This window comes from Cibotium barometz, chromosome 13, assembly GCF_041138505.1.
Source record: "Cibotium barometz isolate CiBa-2024 chromosome 13, ASM4113850v1, whole genome shotgun sequence".
NCBI lineage: Eukaryota > Viridiplantae > Streptophyta > Polypodiopsida > Cyatheales > Cibotiaceae > Cibotium > Cibotium barometz.
The window spans coordinates 40,841,595-40,862,847 of NC_141058.1; the positions used below are offsets into that span (position 1 = coordinate 40,841,595).

Sequence of the window (21,253 nt, forward strand, 5' to 3'; positions counted from 1 at the left end):
GGAACAGGAACTAGAACCAGAACGACAACCTAAACTCGAACCCAAATCTTAACCAGAAGAGCAGATTCTAGAGCAGGTAGATCTTTCCAAATCCTATGTGGAGGAGGATGAGGTTAGCCCAACAGTTTCCAAGGAGGCATAGCTCTCCAAATCCGTTTTGGAGGAGGATGAGGTTAGCTCAACAGTTTTTGAGGAGTTTCTAGCGAGTCTTTCCAAATCCTATGAAGAGGAGGATGAGACTACATGTGAGTCAGAAGATTCAAAGACCAAGTCAAAGAGCTTGGAAATCGAGCCGGTGGATATGAGGTGGATTCGTCAATTAGATTGGAACGTAAAAGGAGAAAAGGTGTATGGATTACCCCAGTGCTCCAAGTTTAGCAGAAGGGGATGTCACATGCACACGTCAATTCGGTGCCATGTAGACATGTATATTCTCATTAGCAAATATATGGGCAGATGTAGAGCGGATTTTGCAGCCCTATAGGCTCTTGCCGGAAGTCTCCAAGACATAGCACGATGGGTGGGACACCTTTTGGGCATAGTTTGGACACACAATATGACTTTTTGGACAATGTTTTGTGGAAAAATAGGCAAAACCGACTTGATTACGAATTCATATCTTTTTCTCTATAAATAGCATCATTAGGCATTCATTAGAATCATCACTCAGAGATCAAGAGGATCCATTTGTCATAGGCTGCAAGGCAACAAGAACAATGGTGGATTAGCAAGAGCTTCTCTTGTCCGATTGCAAGTAGAGGGATGCAGGGATCTCTAGTATGCATCATGAAGCTGTGAATCAACAAGATCATTGTATATACAGTATGTTTTGGCAATATACAGTAGATTAGGTCTATCTCTCCTTCTCTTTTGTGTCTTTGCTGAACATAGGATTAGCATTAATCTTCTGTGCTTAGCGTTAACACATGTTTTGTCTCCCAAGCCGAGTCCTCGTGTTCTATCTTTCCACTTACTTTAATACTCAGGGATTAACTTATTTCTAAGTAGCCTTTCCCTAAAATCAATCACCGTTTCCAGTTCATGTGGAATATAAACAAGTCCTCAACAAGCTCCTGAGGAGTCACAATGCTATCCTCAGCTCCCAACACCTCTTTGAGTCTATTGACATGAAAGATTGGACTTCCCCTTCTCCCACTCTTGGAAATAAACATGAGAAACTCAAACTACATCTGATTCACAATTCTCCATAATCTGGTTCACCATGTTTGCTCTTTCCTCTCATAACTCTGTCATAGGAACTGACTTAATTTGTAGTCAATGTTCCTACAACTATCTTAGTGGAACTAGAGACAGATCAACTCGAACCAGAGTTGTGAGGAACACAACAATCCCTCAATCCAACTCTTGAGGAATCGGATAATCTGACATCACAGTGACAATTGTCGTAAACCAATCAAATTACCTTGTTTGGATTGAGTAATTCCTTGTACTAGGGGATATTTAAAAAATACCTTCTCTCTTTGAGAACCATAGAACTATCGAACTTGGGTTGACACATACCAAACATAACCTGTTCAATATTATCATAGGCAGATCCTGACCAATCAAATTGTCATGTGCATGACATGTACATGTGAGCTAATCTTTGATAGAAAACAGGAAAAAGAGCTTGTGACACCTTGGAGCATGAGATTGATAACCTTCCTCAAACAGTTAGACACAATGCTTCAAGAGGATGCTTTAGCAGTGGGTTAAGATGATGATCAAACCCCTAATCATAAGATTAGCCTTAATAAAGATGCCTTAATCACCTTTATGCCAAGATGTCTCTTTGAGAAGTGCATAGGGCTGGGGTGACTTCTACAATTGATTATTCGTGAAACTGAGGCTGCCAATCAATTCGCCTTGCCCCAATGTTTATTTGTGGTGGCCGATTTAGGGTTTTTTCCAAAACAGAAGGCGAATTGTCTTTTCTTCCTCCCGGGCTGTTGCGTGTGATTTCGCCACCCTTGGACCTCTACACCTCATTGCCTTAGAGCTGGGAAGAGCCCCTGAAAGGAAGCTTTGACTTTGGTTGGCTGAGGATGGAGAAATCAAACCTCCATGGAACGTGGGTTGGAGAAGAAGAGGCAAAAGGGTGATTTTAGCTTAGCTAAAGATTAGTATTAATCATGATTAGTATAAATGATAATCCAAGATTAAAGCTGGAGAAGGGAGTCTCTGATACCATGTCCGAATTATGGTGGCACGAGTAAGATGATTAAACTCATGGTGTAAGCATGGAAGCAAGCTAAGCTAGAAAGAGATTAGTACTAACTACATGCTTAATCAGATGAACAGCATAATGACTCAATGAGATAGGATAATAGTGTAGTACTCTTGCATTAGATCAATGCCTTTAAATAGGCTGGAGTACAATGGATTAGGGCATGATTAACCCTTAAGCAAAACCCTAATTTTCTCTTGAAGTGAGCACCTCCAAGATCTCCAAAATTCCCTAGATTTGGGTGCAAGTTTGAACCTCTTCCCACTTGCTATAGGCACCTGGAATATTCTCCTTCTTTGACCGTAGTATACCATTTGTATTAAGGCTTATACCATTTGTATTAAGGCTTATAAGACCTTTAAACCATATGCCCATATCCCCAATGTCATATCTAGATGTTTTGGTGTATTATTTCAACATCTCTAGCTCCCTGTCTTGAACCCTTTTGCTGTACTACACTTTGCTGCTGCTGTACAGAGCTGACGTGTTGGTTTACTATGCTCAATTACTGCTGGACCTGCTGTTGATGTATAAGGTGATCCTCTGGAAGGCTTTTGAAAGCCTTCCAAGATCTAGACAATGCATGGCACCTCTCCCAGCCTCTGCAATCTCTACCTCAAAAAGGGTCTCATAATGCTTCATGCTTTGGCATTGGCGGATAAAACTGAAAAAGAGGGGGATATTTAATCTGCCTTAGAAATCCATTGTGAGGTGGACAAAGGAATGTAAAAGGCTTCATTTGACTTATCCTCATCTTTTCACCTCCTTTAGGGACATTACGAATAAGACCCTCAGTGAGGAAAGAAGGCATATATCTGTGTGTTCCATATCTCTTAAACGGTCAAAGTAAAGTCTGCCCAAAGTCATGCCCAAAGTCATCCCAAAATGCCAAAAAGAAGGAAGATGCCAACCATCGTCTTCAGGGCACTTGCTGCGTAACTGTGCAAGAAGTGCATGTCTCAACTCATCAGTGGAGAGTGGGGCATCAAGAGTGGCCCTCATCTCCTCGGTGAGGAGTTCAGAAATCTCCAAATGTAACTTGGCTGGTAAGCTCCACATCCTCATACAAGAAGTCAGGTATGTGAGGTTGATTTTTAGTGTGCTTCCTCCTCACTGAGACGGTGGGATTCAAGGGCTGATATCAAAGAGTGTGGGGCTGACATTAGCAAACTGACTTACACATATGGGGTATTTATAAAACACCTTATGTGTAAATCTTCATCCTATAAAATAACCCTTTTTTCTTTTTTCTTCACATAATAGCTCCCCTTTAAAATGGTTTTATAAAACCCCTTATGTTGAACTCATGTGCTATCTCGCTCCAAGCTCAAGTCATACACTGATCAACAACTGAAACGTTTTCTCGTGTAAATTTCTACACGCGTGCATGCTTGGGTGTGCACATTGATGTGTTGGCTCCTTGGATTGAGATTCCTTTGGGCAGCATCCCGCTAGATTAGTTATTTTCTGCTCTCTCAATTCATGCACTGCCTCAACCACTTTAAGACATTCTATTGGAATTTGTTTTTTCAGTCACTTGCATAGAAAGCTTATGCTTGCATGCCTCAACCACTTTAAGACATTCTATTGGAATTTGTTTTTTCAGTCACTTGCATAGAAAGCTTATGCTTGCATGCCAAACATGGCAGGCTTGTAACGGTTGCAAGCCATATTGGTGTGGTACATTGTCATACTTTGTGATTTGAACAAACATGCTCCATATAACGTTTTTTTGTTTGCTTTGACAAATAGAACTTGTTTTCTGTTAGTAGTTTGAATTTAATGGGTAACTGAGGCATTTTCTTGCAAAGCCTACAGGAGGATAGTATGAAGACGGGAAAGTATACCTCAGCTGGGATGTACTTTCTACATTTTCAAGCTTATCAGCTGGACTTGACCATGAATGCGGTGAGCATTATACATCTAGTCGGCATAAGTAGGTCTCCCTCTTTTTGTAACAATATCAAGCAGCTATTGTGCTACTAGCCACGTTTCTTTGTAGTTGTGATCTTTTGTGGTTTCGTCGTCACATTACCTTATGTCTATATACTTGTGTTTGTGTTTTATGTTTGTCTTTAGTTGGCCATGGCAAAGGATCCAGAGGCTGCTTTCTTCAGGAAGCTAGAGGGTTTACAGCCATGTGAAGTCTCAGAATTGACAGCGGGGACACATGTGTTCGCAGTCTATGGTAGGCAGCCCAAGTAGGTTAGGATTAAGCTTGAGAGTTTCAAATCATTTTTTGGTGTTCAGATATTTGTTGAAGCTGTGCCTTTCTGAACAGGTGATAATTTTTTCAAAAATGCAACCTATACAATTGAAGCTGTTTCAGCAGAAGCCTTCAAGGACTCTACCGAGAAGCTTAAAGATATTGAAGGACAGTTATTGCGCAAACGAAATGAGCTGAGGCAGTTTGAGGTTGAATACAAAGAAGTGAGTTTTTTAATCCCGAAAGTTGCATGAAATGGAAAGGGAAAAATCTAATACTGATACCAAAAAAGAAAATTTATTCTCTTAAAAAAATGGAAATGGAAACAAAAGTGGCTGATGTCTATGCAACAGACATAATCCGAGACTAGGAAACTGAAATGGCTAGGAAATGGCATGTCTTTAACATCACATAGTATACATGAAAGGCAAGGTTGTTAAATAAAATAGAAATGAGGGAAAAAGAGAGAAATAGAGGGAAAAGCCATGGTTGATCTGAACGTGACATGTAGGCTTGGTTTAGACAGACGGTGGGCTTAGTGGCCGGATACTACTGGTAGGTCTGGCACACTGCCATATAGGCTACAAGTAGGTACTGACGATTAACCAGAAAACATATGCATTGGGTAGGTAGACATTACTCTTGGACACCCTGGCCTGACATTGCGGGGCCCAAGATGAGCCTGGATGGACATGGGAGGTAGGAAAATAGTGTAGAAGGTTCTTGTAGTGTAGTTTTTCATGTGCGGCGGTGGTATTGAATATGACTGCATACCTATGCGTTCATATTCAGTATGACTGGACTGCATACATAGCCGGTCCAGTCATGGCCGCCTCACATCTCCAGGCCTCTAAAAACACACACTGAGGCCCGTCTCTACACAGTTTATCAGTCATCAGCATGTGTTTACCTCCTTACCTTACAGCAACATTCTTAGTAGTTCTAACAGTCATCTAAGCTCCTTCCGTGGGACTGCATGGGTGTGGAATGTAGCCATCATTGTATCTTTGATGTACTCTACTTCTCTATTATTGTCTTCTATTGTGTTGTGACTTACAGTGTCTGCCTAGGGACTATCAACAGTCCAATGATAATCCATGGAAACATTCTACCTTAGACGCTTCAGACTTTTCTTTGTTTGTGAGTTACATACATACATACATACATGCATGCATGCATACATATGAACCTCCATTGACCATGCATCCAATATATAGTGTGTTATCAGAATAACACAATATTCAAAGCAATATTTATGATAAAGACATAAATCTGAATTTTGGGGGTTAATTTTTAGCACTTGTTTGGCTTTGCTGTAAGTGTATCTAGTTTTTTTCTTGATGTTTGTAAACTTGATGCAACAAAGTCTTGACCATACTTAATTGGCAGGATTTGTGTATTGTGGGTTATTGAAGATATATTTTTTGTTGAGCTGTGCAGGTTTTGGCATGGTTTACGGCTGTCAGCAACAAGTTCAAAGAAGAGAAAAATGCTGTGTGTTTCTTAATCCCCTATCTTAAGCTTAATAAAATGTTCTCCTTTATGCTATTAGACCTTGTTGGGGGTTTCTGGAAGGGGGTTCACTTATGCAATGCATATGCCGAAGGGGGGTGCATACTATGTCTTTTAAATCCTTGGACAAATGGCATAAACACAATAGGAAAGAGGGTTGTTTTAGGTAAATTTAGAAAAGGGCATTTAACTTTACATTTTACCCCTTTTTTCTGCAACAATGCACACACCCCCCTTCCCCTCCATTGCGTGCAGGTCTTCCGCCTCTCCATTTCACCTGATCACCCCACCCCACCCCACTCCACCCCTCCCTCCCTCTTCCCCTTCTCATTTTCCTCCTCCCATCCTCTTGCTCCTTCTCATTTTCCTCCTTCCTTCCGTTTGCAGCCCCTCCTGCCCCTTTTTTGAAGACACCTACAGCTCAGGCATGCCGCCTCCCTTCGTTCTCTGAGTAGGCTTTGGTCACTGCCCCGTTCTGGTCTTTCCCTTCCTTCCTCCCTGCCTAGTTGCTCGCAAAAACAACCGCACCACCTCGCCCCCCCCCCACACCCACCCACCCAACCCAAAAGAAAAAACCACCCTTCCTGGGCCCCCTGCCCCCCTCCCTCCGCAGCTCGCACTGCTCCTATTTTTGGTGTATGTCTCCTGGCTTCTGCACTTTTTCCCCTCCCTTCCTCAGCAGCCCTCTCCTCCCTCTCTTTGCTTCTGCTTCTCATTCTCTAGTGGTGTTTTAATTTGGCTCTGTGAGAGGCAGTTGCTCATCTTCCCCGAAGGAGGCTGTCCTCAACTGCCCCTTTTCCGAAGTAGACATCCAGCACATTTTCTTCAATATTCTCCTTGGAGGCCCACCCCCCCCCCCCCCCCCCCCCCCCCCCTTATTTGTAGATTTTCTTGTAACAAACCTGTGTGAGGCCAGATTCATGATCTCTGAAAGTCTCAATATCTCTTCCCTGGAGGGCCTCCCTCAGCACTAATTGGTTCCTCACTTGGATGCTCACTTTCTCTAGTGAGTAGAGTTCTCTGGATTGCCAAGTAAGTCCTTCATGAGTATTAAGGGCTAAGTCTTATAAGTTAATAATCCCATAAGTGTAGCTTTTACTGGAAAAAGCTATACAAGTGAGGGTTATGTGATGAGTGGATGGTTGTATTGTTATTGTCATGTGACAAGTTGGTGTGTGCCTAGACCATGGATGCAATCAACTCCCAATCGTCAATCCTTGAGCTAGATGGTCTAGGGCAGGTCTTGGTGGTACGGGACACCAGAGCTGTGACTGTTGTGGTTTGTATGACGAGCTAGCATGTGGAACCTTAATCTGGATTATTCTTGTGCTTGTCCCGTGTTTAGGTGACCTTGGAAGTATTCTCTCACAAGAGAAACCCTGATTCTATCGTGTTAATCCCTGAGAGTTCATATTAGAGCCACCCTAAACCAGTGGAGGACGAAGAAGTGATGCACGGAGTGCGATTCCTGTAGGCTTTTCAATCTTCTTTTCTAGGTTTTCGTGAGAAGTAGGTATGTCGTTGTGTCTCTATTGCTAGGGTCTGATTCATAGTCAGATTTGGAGGTATTGTGTACTTGCTTTTGCTTTATTGGAAGTTGCCTAAAGGAGAAGAGAGGGTTCATGAACACAGACGAGGGAGGAAGAGAGGTTTGATGATGGATGTGTATGATTTTGTGTGTCCATGCATGCTAGTTGTGTGTGCTTGAAATCTCTCCATACAGGCAGACATGATACTTTCCCATGCTCTAGGCTAATGTTTTTGATATTGGTACATAACGTAGTGTGTGTGGGTGCAAGCACATGTATGCATGTGTGTATGCGGGTTGTTTGGCTGTGCGGGAACCCTGGTCAGAGCTGTGGGTGCTGGCCCTACAGCAGCGCAATTGGCCATACAGATGCTACGTGGCTGTACATGTTGTGTAAACTTGGCCATTCAGCGCAGGTACACAGAAGCTGCAGATTGCCGTACAAGCGTTGCTAGGTGCAGCAGCAATACAGAGGCATTGTAGACAGGCAGTATAATGCCACGTCATCAGACCGCACATCCATATAGGGTATGGTAGTCGCATGTGGAAAGCATAAAAAAGCAGTTTTTTGATAAACTTGGCACCTAGAAAAGCGTGAAAGGTGTTACTTTGAGCACTTTTCTGAAAAAGCATACATTAAAATAATAACTTTAAAAAAAAAGCATGGCCTGGGACAATTTTGTGGGTGTAAAATGCGTACGCAGGGAAAAAAAATAAAACCCTAAGCTTGTGTAAATTTAAAAAAAAAACCTCTATTTAAAGTGTGCTTTTTGGGAAAAGGATGGTAAAAGGTTAATTTTATCACTCAGAGAAGCATGCTTGGAAAAGCATAGGACAAGTGTTATTATTAGCTTTTGTGTGCATAAAACTTAAGGTGTCACTCTTCTTTTACAGGGCATAGCACCACCTACTTGGATACAGTTTAAACAGGTGTTCTCTTCTGTGTGGCTCACATCTACTTTTGAGGTGGATGTAATGACAGCATGGCACAAGTTGGATGCATCGAAGTGTGAAAATCTTGAGGATTAAAATAAGAAGTTTTGGGAAGCTTTACTCCCAGTTACTTCTTATCGTGCAGTGCCTTTGTCGGAGTAGGTTGAGAAGTATTGTTGTGGGCTGCCCAAGGAAGTGCGTGACTATTGCATAAAGACTCAAGTAACAAATATGTCGCAGATGATAGAGAATGCTATGGCGGCAAATGCGTTACTCACTGGAGTCTCATCTGGATTTAAAGGAAGTAAAAGCTCAAGCAAGAAATCTGAAAAGTCAGGGCATGCTTCGCGTGATGCAAAAGGGTCTACAAAGAAGTGGTATAAGAAGTTACCAATGCCCAAGAGAACTCCCGAGGAGAGACAGGCTTTGATGGATGCTAGGAAGTGCTTTTTCTGTACTGAGGAGGGACATATGTCTTTTAATTGTCCCAAGCGTAAGTCCCAAAAGGACTTTGACACCAAAGGGGAGTCCAAGTCTAAGAAACCAAAGCCTTTTGCAGGGTTAGTTCCTGATCTTGTTGGGGAACAGCCAGGTGGTGAAGAGACTGAGTTGTGCAGGGCATGGGGCAAAGTGAGAGATCAGAATGCCTTGATTTTCTTTGACAGAGGTGCTAGAGCCAACTTTATGCCACCGGATTTGGCTGGCCGATTGGGGATCCGCACGGAGGAGATGGAGCCTTTGTATGAGGCTAATATGGCTTGTCGTGGGTATGCAGAACCCGTTACCCCTATTATTGGGAAGCTTAGGCTTCATGTGCAGGGTTATGTGGACAGTGAGGAGTTCTTTATCATGCCACTTGATGGGTGTGATGTTTTGTTGGGTATGCCATGGTGCCATAGAGTACATGCGGTGATGCATCTTTCCGTGTACTTGGTTTTTGTAAAGGATGCAAAAGATGATGAGTCTAAATCTAATTTGTCTATGTTAGATAAAGACAGGACTGATTTCTTACGTGAGTACCAAGATTGTTTTTCAGATTCATTGCCAGGAGAGCTCCTCCGGAAAGGCCAGAAGATCATGCTATTGATCTAATTCTGTGGAGTTCCCCACCAAATAGACCGTCGTACCGTGTTAGTGCAGCCCAACAAGAGGAAATTATGAGCAAGGTATAGGAGTTGTTAAAAAAGGGGTTGATCCAGCCTAGCTCATCACCCTTTTGCTCACCTGTGCTCTTAGTGCAAAAGAAAGATGGTTCTTAGCGCATGTGTATAGATTACAGGGTGCTAAACAAGAACACCATCAAGAATCGATTCCCTATTCTAAGGATCGATGACATATTGAACCGCTTACAGGGCTCCACAATCTTTAGTCGGATAGACTTGAAAAGCGGATATCATCAGATACGCATTAGACCCGAGGATGTGCATAAGACAGCATTTCAGACCACGTTTGGGCTATATGAGTTGGTCATGTTCTTTGGTTTGACAAATGCTCCTGCCACATTTAACAGGATGATGGACAGGATTTTCCGGCCTCATAGAGCGTTTGTCGGCACATTCTTTGATGATATGATTGTGCATTCACGCACAGAGAAGGAGCATAGGAAGCATTTGGCCATTGCGTTTGAAGAACTCCGGAAGCATAGGTTGGTCATTAATGGCAAGAAGAGTGAGTTCTTCTTGGAAGAGATACACTTCTTGGGGCATATCGTGTCTAAAGATGAAGTCCGTATGGATCCTTCGAAAGTGGAAGCAATTCTCAATTGGCCAGATTTGAGGACCGTGCATGATGTACGTAGCTTTTTGGGATTGTGTTCCTATTATAGGCGGTATAGATGGTATTTTGCTGAGATTGCTTTGCCCCTTCATGCTTTAACTAAGAAGGGAACTCCGTTTCGATGGGCTGATCAGGAAATTGCAGCCTTTAAAAAAGCTTAAAGAAAAGCTTACTTCGGATCCCGTATTGGTATTACCAGATCTCTGAAAGGCTTTTGTTGTCCAATGTGATGCATGTGAGAACAACATTGGGGCAGTTCTCATGCAGGAAGGACATGTGATAGCCTATGAGAGTCGTATATTACAGAATGCCGAGAAGCATTTACAGGTTTATGAGAAAGAGATGTTGGCTGTAATTCATGCTCTTTCTACATGGAAACACTATTTGCTTGGGGCTGATTTCACTGTGCAGACAGATCATCAGACCTTGCATTATTTCCTCATGCAAACTAAACTTTCTGAGAAGTATATGAGATGGGCCAACTTTTTGTCTATGTTCCACTTTCAAATTATACATGTGGAAGGCAAAAAGAATGTTGTGGCAGATGCTTTGTCACGCAAGCCACAAGTCTCAGCAGTTTCACTTGCTTATCATCATGAGCTTGATGAGATGAAAGAGCAGTATGCCCAGGATGAGGATTTTGGAAGGCTCTATGATCAGATGTCTAAGGGTCAGCGGCATGATCATCATACTCTTAGGGATGGCTTTTTGTCGATGCATGGTAGACTGTGTGTTACGAGGCAATTACGACTCAAGGTTATGATTGAAAGTCATGCTCCACCGTATGCAGGTCATAGAGGTATTGACGCCACGGTAAAGGCAGTTGAGGCTTTCTTTTATTGACCGACCTTGAAAAGAGATGTTGATGCTTTTGTTAGGCAATGCATCGTATGTCAGAAGGTGAAGTTTGACCGTCAAAAGACACCAGGGTTACTACAACCTTTACCTATTCCAGATAGACCATGGGAGAGTATTGCCATGGATTTTATATTTGATCTTCCGAGGACACAAATGGGGAATGATGGCATTTGGACTATCATATGATGCAGGTTCGGTAAGCAGGCTCATTTCATTCCCATGCGTAAGACGATCAAAGTTGATCATATGGTGAAGTTGTTCATGGCAAACATCTTCAAGTATCATGGCATGCCTTCGTCTATCATTAGTGACCGTGATCCACGGATGACGAGTTTATTTTGGAGAGGGTTGTTTGACAACATGGGTACAACTCTCAAGTTTTCATCATCGTTTCATCCACAAACAGATGGTCAATCAGAAGAGGCTAATTCCACAGTGTTAGATCTTCTTAAGTGTTATGTGTCAGAGCACAAGCAACAATGGGAAAAGTATCTTCCTTTGGTGGAGTTTGCTTATAACAACACCGTCCATACCTCGACGGGCAAGGCGCCTTTTGAGATTGTGGAAGGAGGGAAGAAGGTACCACCTATTTTGCACACAAAGGATAAGATCTTTGAGGTTGACCAGTATGTGGAGAAAATGGATGAAGCTTATTGGAGAGTTAAGTTGGCACTCTAGAAAACTCTGCAAAAGCAAAAGAAAGCAACAGACCGTCACAGAAGTGCATTAGAGTTTGCATTGGGTAATTGGGTTCTTTTGCGATTTGAGAAAGCTAGGCTCAAAAAGATGAAGGGTAAAGAGCGCTTATTCCCTAAGTTGAGCATGCGCTATTATGGACCTTTTCAGGTATTGGAAAAGATTGGTGAGGTAGCCTATTGTTTGAAGCTACCAGATCACTGGAGGATTCACAATGCATTCCATGTGAGTCTACTTAAACCTTTCTGTGGGGATGTGCCTGAGGATGTATCAGATGAGGCTCAGCCGGAGGTTGAGGAACTTGATGAGGTTCTTATTCCAGAGCAGATACTGGCACATAAGGAAAGAAAGGTAGGAGGTAAAGTTTCCTGTCGCTATCTTGTGAAGTTCAAGAACTATTCACCGATGGATGCAAAGTGGATGGAGGAAGGTGACTTAGCAGATTCACCTCAGGTTTTGCAGCTTTATCTTGATGCCTTTGAGTTGGAGCTGACTCTTGTTACGGCTCATTCAGGTTCAACAAAGCATGGGTCTAGAGCATTGCCTGATGCTCAAGAGGGCGATAGCACCTCCACTCCCTTGATACAGACAGGCTCAAATGACATCTAGAGGTCGCTTGGTGCTTGTCTCACCCGAAGGTACTGATGGCTGACAATACATCTGTTTATGGGACTTCTATGATATATGTGTACTAGTCACATTGGATGTTGTGGTTGTGTATGGTTCACAGTGGTATACAACTTGGACTATTACTACACCATTGGTTTGCAGTGAATGTTGCTACATATGCATGGCTTAGAGAGATTGGGACGCTGACCTTGCCATATTGTATTTTTCACTTTGGATGTCTTGCTGTATCACCAGATTGCAATCGAGGACGCTTGCCATTTTTCAAGAGGGGGGTACGTCATGACCCTGTGAAATTGGAACAGCACAAGTGTGGGCATGGTGGTCGGTGAGCAAGATAAATATTTCACGATTCATACTTGGGTGCCCGGACAAATGGTAACATGTGTGGACATCCCCAAGTGTGAAGGGGGACCAAGGGATTTAATATTTATAATGTTTTAACCTTGGGTGGCCCCTAGGCATAAGTGTCCCCTAGGGATAAGTTTTAATAAACTTAAAAGGGCCTTAGGGCCTTAGAAATTCTTATGGATAAATTTGGGGGGGGGAGAGGCTACATTTTTGGAGGTACACGCCTCTCTCCCCTCTTTCTCTCTCCAAGGTGGCTGGCTGCGTGGAGAGGAAGCATGAGGATCGCCTGAAGAGATCCGTGCAGGCCAGTACAGGACAGCTGGTGCAAGTCGGTGCAGGCCAGCTGGTACAGGTCGGCAGGTGCAGGCTGATACAGGCGGCTGCTGCACGTCATCTGGTACAAGAGGTGCAGGTGAGTTGGTACAGGCGATTGCTAGACAGTTGGCGCAGGCGGCTGTTGCAGGTCAGCTGGCGTAGGCTGCTGCAGGGCAACTGGTACAGTCGGCTACAGGGCAGCTGGTGCAGGTCGGCTGGTGCACATCTGTACAGGGCAACTGGCGCAGGTCGGCTGGTGCAGGTTTGTACAGGACGGTGCGGGACAACTAGTACAAGCGGTTGACAGGACAACAGACGCAGTCAGAATCCTTCTCTCTCTCTCTCTTTCTTCTCTTCCCCTCGTGTGAGCTCTGGAGGGCAAAGGCGGGTGGCTGCAATTTCAGGACAGCATACTCTATACTCTCAGGGTTGGTGTTTTTGAGGAGGATTGGACTGAGGGACAGTAGTGTACCTGCTGAATATCTTTTTCTCTCTTTCCACCATTGGCTTACAACTACTTCAGAGTTGTTTCTTCTGGCCCTTTGTGAGAGGAGGGGTGTGGCAGTTTGAAGGGTGGAAACACAGTTAGATGGTGGATTTGTTCTTTGGCTGAGTTTGAAGCTATGATCATGGAACAGCCAGATGCGTGCTCAACGATTCCCTGTGGCATTGTCTTGGTTGATTAGAGGAGACAGCAGTGTGTTGCTTTTGTGGAACACAGATCTGTATGTGTATCCTCTATGCTAGGAGGTCTTGAGGGTTGCCAGATTGGACATGCAGGTTTCTTTTCCTTGACTGGCTTTGTTGTACTCAGTTAAGCTTTTCCATTGAAATTGAATAAAGAAATACCGAAAGGGGCGCCAAGCTTTGGGGCCAACAGGTGTCGTTCTCTTTTTTGTTTTTCGAGCACTCTAGCTCTGGTTTATTTGTTTAATTGTCTGGACTACAATTGGATAGGTGATTGCTAGTCTACCACACTTTGGTTTCTACCAGAGGCCGGTTTCACCCGCATCTCCATGAAGATCTATCTCATACTCTTGGGGCCAAGGGCCTCCCAAAACCGGGATGTGGGCAGAAATCCTAGCCAAGAGGAAGTCTTTCCAAGGCTCGCCGCCCAGAAGAAGGCCACAAACTATCAACTGAAAGCATTTTATGCTATGTGTAGTGCCACATGTGAATAGGGGCTTACCAAGGGCACTTTTTATCCCTTATGGGTTTTTCCCTCCTAGACATCTGGTGTGAAAGGACACCTACTTATAGTTTAGATTTTGTTGTACTTTCACTTTATCATTATGATGTGACCACGTGCATACTACTACTACACGTCTTGTTGCTCCATTGCTGCCTCTCTGTGTACTCCTTTGTGTGAGCGAGGTTGCTGCTTGCAGGTTTCCATTGCCCTCGTTTCTAACATTTGGTATCAGAGCTTTGGTCCTATTTCCCTGCCTGTAGCATTTGGAGCTCAGTCGCCCAACGCCTGACAAGATTGTGCAGAGGATGGAGACTGCGGCCACGAGCACCTGTGCCAAGGCAACCTCTTGTCTGGGCCACACGCTACTGCTGCATCTCAAGAGAAGGAAAAGCAAGTTTGCATTTCACTTGCTTTTTCCGCTTTTAGCCAAAAATAGCTAAAATATTAGTTTGGCCCAACACACACCTTAAGTTTTATGCACACAAAAGCTAATAATAACACTTGTCCTATGCTTTTCCAAGCATGCTTCTCTGAGTGATAAAATTAACCTTTTACCATCCTTTTCCCAAAAAGCACACTTTAAATAGAGGAGTTTTTTTTAAATTTACACAAGCTGAGGGTTTTATTTATTTTTCCCAGCGTACGCATTTTACACGCACAAAATTGTCCCAGGCCATGCTTTTTTTTAAAAGTTATTATTTTAATGTATGCTTTTTCAGAAAAGTGCTCAAAGTAACACCTTTCACGCTTCACCTTCTAGGTGCCAAGTTTATCAAAAAACTGCTTTTTTATGCTTTCCACATGCGACTACCATACCCTATATGGATGTGCGGTCTGATGACGTGGCATTATACCGCCTGTCTACAACGCCTTTGTATTGCTGCTGCACCTAGCAGCACTTGTACGGCAATCTGCAGCTTCTGTGTACTTGTGTTGTATGGCCAAGTTTACACAACATGTACAGCCACGTAGCACCTGTATGGCCAATTGCGTTGCTGTAGGGCCAACACCCACAGCTCTGACCAGGGTTCCCGCACAGCCAAATAACCTGCATACACACATGCATACATGTGCTTGCACCCACACACACTACGTTATGTACCAATATCAAAAACATTAGCCTAGAGCATGGGAAAGTATCACGTCTGCCTGTATGGAGAGATTTCAAGCACACACGACTAGCATGCATGGACACACAAAATCATACACATCCATCATCAAACCTGTCTTCCTCCCTCGTCTATGTTCATGAACCCTCTCTTCTCCTTTAGGCAACTTCCAATAAAGCAAAAGCAAGTACACAATACCTCCAAATCTGACTATGAATCAGACCCTAGCAATAGAGACACAACAACATACCTACTTCTCACGAAAACCTAGAAAAGAAGATTGAAAATCCTACAGGAATCGCGCTCTGTGCATCACTTCTTCGTCCTCCACTGGTTTAGGGTGGCTCTAATATGAACTGTTAGGGATTAACACGATAGAATCAGGGATTCTCTTGTGAGAGAATACTTCCAAGGTCACCTAAACACGGGACAAGCACAAGAATAATCTGGATTAAGGTTCCACATGCTAGCTCATCATACAAACCACAACAGTCACAGCTCTGGTGTCCCGTACCACCAAGACCTGCCCTAGACCATCTAGCTCAAGGATTGACGATTGGGAGTTGATTGCATCCATGGTCTAGGCACAGATCAACTTGTCACATGACAATAACAATACAACCATCCACTCATCACATAACCCTCACTTGTATAGCTTTTTCTAGTAAAAGCTACACTTATGGGATTATTAACTTATAAGACTTAGCCCTTAATACTCATGAAGGACTTACTTGGCAATCCAGAGAACTCTACTCACTAGAGAAAGTGAGCATCCAAGTGAGGAACCAATTAGTGCTGAGGGAGGCCCTCCAGGGAAGAGATGTTGAGACTTTCAGAAGATCATGAATCTGGCCTCACACAGGTTTGCTACAAGAAAATCTACAAATAAGGGGGGGTGGTGGCCTAAAATGCATTGCCCTTGAGAAAAGTCGCAACTTTTCTCACCTTAGAGGATTCTGTGTAATTTCCACCAGAAAAAGCAGCATCAAACTGTTGTAAAAAGGTAAGTGTCTTTAGCTTGTCTTTGGCCCCGCTAAACATGTCAGGTTTCATTGCAGCTCCCCCTTCCTTATAATCCTTCGCCTTACCCATAGGCGTTAGATTATCGTAAGGAAGTGGCTTCACAAGATTGCTACCCCCAGCATTCATGCCCATCATAGGGTCAACATTGCCAGTTCCCACACGTGGCATACCATACATTCCTACTGATCCCCCCATGTTTCCAAACATACCACTATCCATACTGGGCTGCATGCCCCCATACATGTTTTCTTGCATTCCGGGCTGCATACCACCATACATATTCCCCTGCATACCAGCCTGAAAATTAGCTCCAGAATTCCCTTGCATTCCCATGCCTCCCTGAGGGTATCCCCCAGTCATTGATTGGAACACGGAACCACCGCCAAAATAGCCTGGATGCAGAGACTGTTGCGGAATAGGTGGCTGTCCAAAAAGGAACTCTATGGGTTTGCACCAAAAGTGTTTTGCATGTTGGGAAACGGTCCAAAAGCAGGATCCTGTGGGAAGGCACCACTATGGCCCTGAGGTGGGTTCTTAGAATGCTCTTTCTTCTTCTTCTTCTTAGGTTCAGAAGGGGCTCGCATAAATTCAGCAAACTTCTCACTTTGTGTGAGCTGCATAAACACATCCATTGCGCCTGCCAAGCGAGCTTTGAACTGGGCATCATCTTCCTCTTGACTTGGCATGTCTTCTGGCTGCGTTACATCCTCATAACGTGCATCTTCTGCAGCCTGTTCTCTTGCAAGAATATCCTCAGATTCATTTCTCTCAGGAGAGGTCTCCTTCTCTTCCACTTCATCATAAAAATATTCATCTTCTGTGTTTGACATGCTGCCGAAATTTTCAGCAATGGCTTTCCTCGAGACGAACCACGAGCTCACCCCCTTAAGAAAGTTGATGATGGGTCCCGGCAACGGAACCTTGAAACCGGCCTCTGGTAGAACCCAAAGTGTGGTAGACTAGCAGTCACCTATCCAATTGTAGTCTAGACAATTAAACAAATAAACCAGAGCTAGAGTGCTCCAAAAACAAAAAAGAGAACGACACCTGTTGGCCCCAAAGCTGGGCGCCCCTTTTGGTATTTCTTTATTCAATTTCAATGGAAAAGCTTAACTGAGTACAACAAAGCCAGTCAAGGAAAAGAAACCTGCATGTCCAATCTGGCAAGCCGCAACCCTCAAGACCTCTTAGCATAGAGGATACACATACAGATCTGTGTCCCACAAAAGCAACACACTGCTGTCTCCTCTAATCAACCAAGACAATGCAACAGGGAAGCCTTGAGCACGCATCTGGCAGTTCCATGATCATAGCTTCAAACTCAGCCAAAGAACAAATCCACCATCTAACTGTGTTTCCACCCTTCAAACTGCCACACCCCTCCTCTCACAAAGGGCCAGAAGAAACAACTCTGAAGCAGTTGTAAGCCAGTGGTGGAAAGAGAGAAAGATATTCAGCAGTTACACTGCTGTCCCTCAGTCCAATCCTCCTCAAAAACACCAGCCCTAAGAGTATAGAGTATGCTGTCCTGAAATTGCAGCCACCTGCCTTTGCCCTCCAGAGCTCACACGAGGGGAAGAGAAGAAAGAGAGAGAGAGAGAAAGAAGGATGCTGGCTGCGTTTGCTGTCCTGTCAACCGCTTGTACTAGTTGTCCCGCACTAGCTGTCCTGTACAGACCTGCACCAGCCGACCTGCGCCAGCTGCCCTGTACAGATCTGCACCAGCCAACCTGCGCCAGCTGCCTTGTAGCCGATTGTACCAGTTGCCCTGCAGCAGCCTGCACCAGCTGACCTGCAACAGCCGCTTGTGCCAACTGTCCAGCAGCCACTTGTCAGCAGCCGCTTGTACCAGCCTGCACTTGCCGACCTGTACCAGCTGGCCTGCACCGACCTGCACTAGCTGTCTTGTACCAGCTTGCACGGATCTCTTCAAGCGATCCTCACGCTTCCTGTCCACGCAGCCAGCCACCTTGCCCTTTCCAAAAGCAAGAGAGAGAGAGAGAGGGGAGAGAGGCGTGTATCTCCAAAAATGGAGTAGCCTCTCCCCAAATTTATCCATAAGAATTTCTAAGGCCCTAAGGCCCTTTTAAGTTTATTAAAACTTATCCCTAGGGGCCACCCAAGGTTAAAACATTATAAATATTAAATCCCTTGGTCCTCCTTCACACTTCGGGATGTCCACACATGGAGAATGGCATGGGCCTCGCACTGATTTCATCACACATCTGTTTCTCCGCCCACTGAGGTTCCAGCAGTCCTGTGGACGCCCATGGAGAGCAGTGGGAGCTCATTAGCACCATAGCAGCACGGCATATCTAGCGAGCGTGCTGCAGCGAGGCTATAGAGGGCATGGTCACCTTCCTGGCAGAGAATATGCGCTTCATCTGGATAGACATTGTTCACACCCTGGCTGGTGGAAGCACCTACAAGGTGATTTAGAGGCTATGCAGGAGTGTCGTGCAGCCTTTCTCTGCACGTGGAGCTTGGGACCCTTTGTCTCGCAAGGTAAAAATATGCTGTATCACGAAAGAGTTGGTGGCATCAAATTGCGTTGAGTCTCAGAATTCTTTAGGAAAACACAGAATGCTAGGTAGTAGGTGCAGGTGTACATGTTTTGTAAGTGCTTAATAATGTCCCAAATTTGTTGGATTCTCTATATGAGCCTGTATTGCTTGCATTGTTTCAGCTTAAAGACCTCCTCGAAACACGTGACAGTATCCAGGCCTCTTTCTCTACAAGCTTACAGATGAAAAGGTATTCAGGTAAAAGCAAGTTGGCGTCAAAGGGCAAAGCGGGGTCTGAAAAAGCTGGGACTTCTGCAGACATGTCAAGTGAGTCCTGGGATAAGGCTACTGTCAAGAAGAAATGCTTTGGAGTTCATCTCAAAGCCGAGAAGAAAGCTACATAGATGCACATGCTTGTAGATGACAAAAGTTTATTTGAGAGTCTGGATTTCCCTCTATGCATCTCAGAGTCCAGGAGGAGCAGATCTTGCTGTCAGGGCAGTACTCTTCCATTAATGTTTATAGATTTGTCACCACACATGCTACTGGATCAGCTTTGCTATATTTATCTACCATCTACATATAAATAGCATGCTTGCAGTGGTGAGGCTATGTGATGCTGTACAGGTCTCGATTTGGGTTGGAGTCTGCATTGGAAATTTTACTTGCTACCCAAAAGAAGAGCTGCTGTTCGAGATTTCCTCTGATTCATTCTTTTAATAATGTTCAAATGCCGCACACACTTGGCCTTCGTGATGGCATTTACAACTCACTCTTGAAGATGCAGGCGGCATCACGCCTGCTGCATACATGATTTCAGATGCCTCATTGTACTTCAGCTTCTTGGAGTGAGTTTGTAGAATATTTTGTAACCTAGATTATGGGGCGAAAACTACTTCCAGTTTTGTAATTTTCAAGGATTTTTCCCTGTATATTGTGTAAACTTTCTATGGTCACAAAATTTGAAGTTCTCCTGGATGATCTAGAGAGTGTAATGTTCATGGACATTGTTCATCATAAATTTTTAGTGTCCCTATGGACCTTGTTGATTACTCTTCCATGTGTGTCGTACTTTTCTTGTTACTCTATGAAGGCAAGATCAGCTAAGCCTGTGATATATAAGGACTTAACAACATAGAGACATGGACAAAATTTGATCCGACTCGTTTTGTGTGTGTGTATAGTAGTAATTGTTATTACCTTGGAATTGGTGAGCATGTGTTACGTGCATGAGACATGAATGAACTTAATGGCTTTGAGTTGTGTCCTTAAATTACCTTTTTCTTTTATTTTCTTTTCCAAGTAGACTTCCCATGAAGCCTAAAGGTAGAAGACCCTATCCATCTGTATGATTATTGTCTCTATGATTGAGTATTTCATTGAAGACTCCATTAGGAGCACACCTCAAGAATGGGCAAAGAGGAGGTTTTCATGATTGGTATGTTCAACACTTCAATCACATTGTCGCACTTCAATCACATTGGTATGGGCAAAGAGGAGGTTTTCATGATTGGTATGTTCAACACTTCAATCACATTGTCGCACTTTATTAATTATTGAAGGAGAAAAGTAAGAAGGAGATACTCTTTTGTTGCATTGTACACGTATGTAAGGCATGTGATACTTTCACACATGGAACATTCGGCTGGCACAATGATGTCATATGTGCATGTAATGGACAGGCTTGTCAAGAAACAGGTTTCTAGGGCAAGGTGTAGAACATTGATTTGTAGACCTTATACCCTTCAACATAGATGATATCCTTCAACACAGATGGTTTAAGTGCTCTTATACTTAGGGTGGATTTGTAGTAACACCTTGGTGCACAACATCATGTTTTTTCTAGAGAAAAGGACATGAGAGGGAGCTTTGGCAAAACCAAAGTTGTGATTTTCAACACAAGCTATGAGAGATGGCAAAAGAGGCACTTTTTTGAGGAACCCATCATGGAAATATTGAAAGCTTAAACTTATTTTTTCACTCCCTGCATAAATAGTTTATGCATTCAGTAGAGCTAGAGAGGCGTTGTGTTTACTCACACTTACAACGAGTGCTTGCCAAATGCCTTCTCGTTGATTACTAGCAATGAACAGGTAAGAAAGAAACCTCAAAGAGACATCAAACCCCTAATCCCCACTATCTAGTTCTAGAGCTTGTAACTTGCTCTCTTTTATAAATGAGTTGTTTCACATTATTTGTGCACATGGCATGATGGAAGTAGAGGCTTGTTGGTTTAAGGTCATTATGAGGTGAACAATGTCACATGGATCCTCTCCATATAGTGTTAGCACTTCACTACGAGGGAGTAATCAATAACCTACACATGAAATAAATAGAGATTATTGTCATAAATATATTTACAAGATATGGATTAGGGCTTAAACATTCCCATAGAC

General features: G+C 43.7%; 1 protein-coding gene across 2 annotated transcripts in view; it reads left to right on the forward strand.

Moving 5' to 3' along the window:
* The window catches only part of LOC147632679 (chaperone protein dnaJ 15-like), an 88,160-nt gene extending 68,251 nt beyond the window's left edge, over positions 1-19,909 (forward strand). For both annotated transcript variants that reach the window (XM_086807487.1, XM_086807486.1), the window contains exons 7-11: positions 4,046-4,135; positions 4,307-4,415; positions 4,509-4,657; positions 5,874-5,927; positions 19,040-19,909. In XM_086807487.1, the coding sequence (XP_086663613.1) occupies positions 4,046-4,135; positions 4,307-4,415; positions 4,509-4,657; positions 5,874-5,927; positions 19,040-19,261 (624 nt within the window). In that variant the 3' untranslated portion in view covers positions 19,262-19,909. The remainder of the gene's footprint in view (positions 1-4,045; positions 4,136-4,306; positions 4,416-4,508; positions 4,658-5,873; positions 5,928-19,039) is intronic.
* Positions 19,910-21,253: the final 1,344 nt, after the last annotated feature.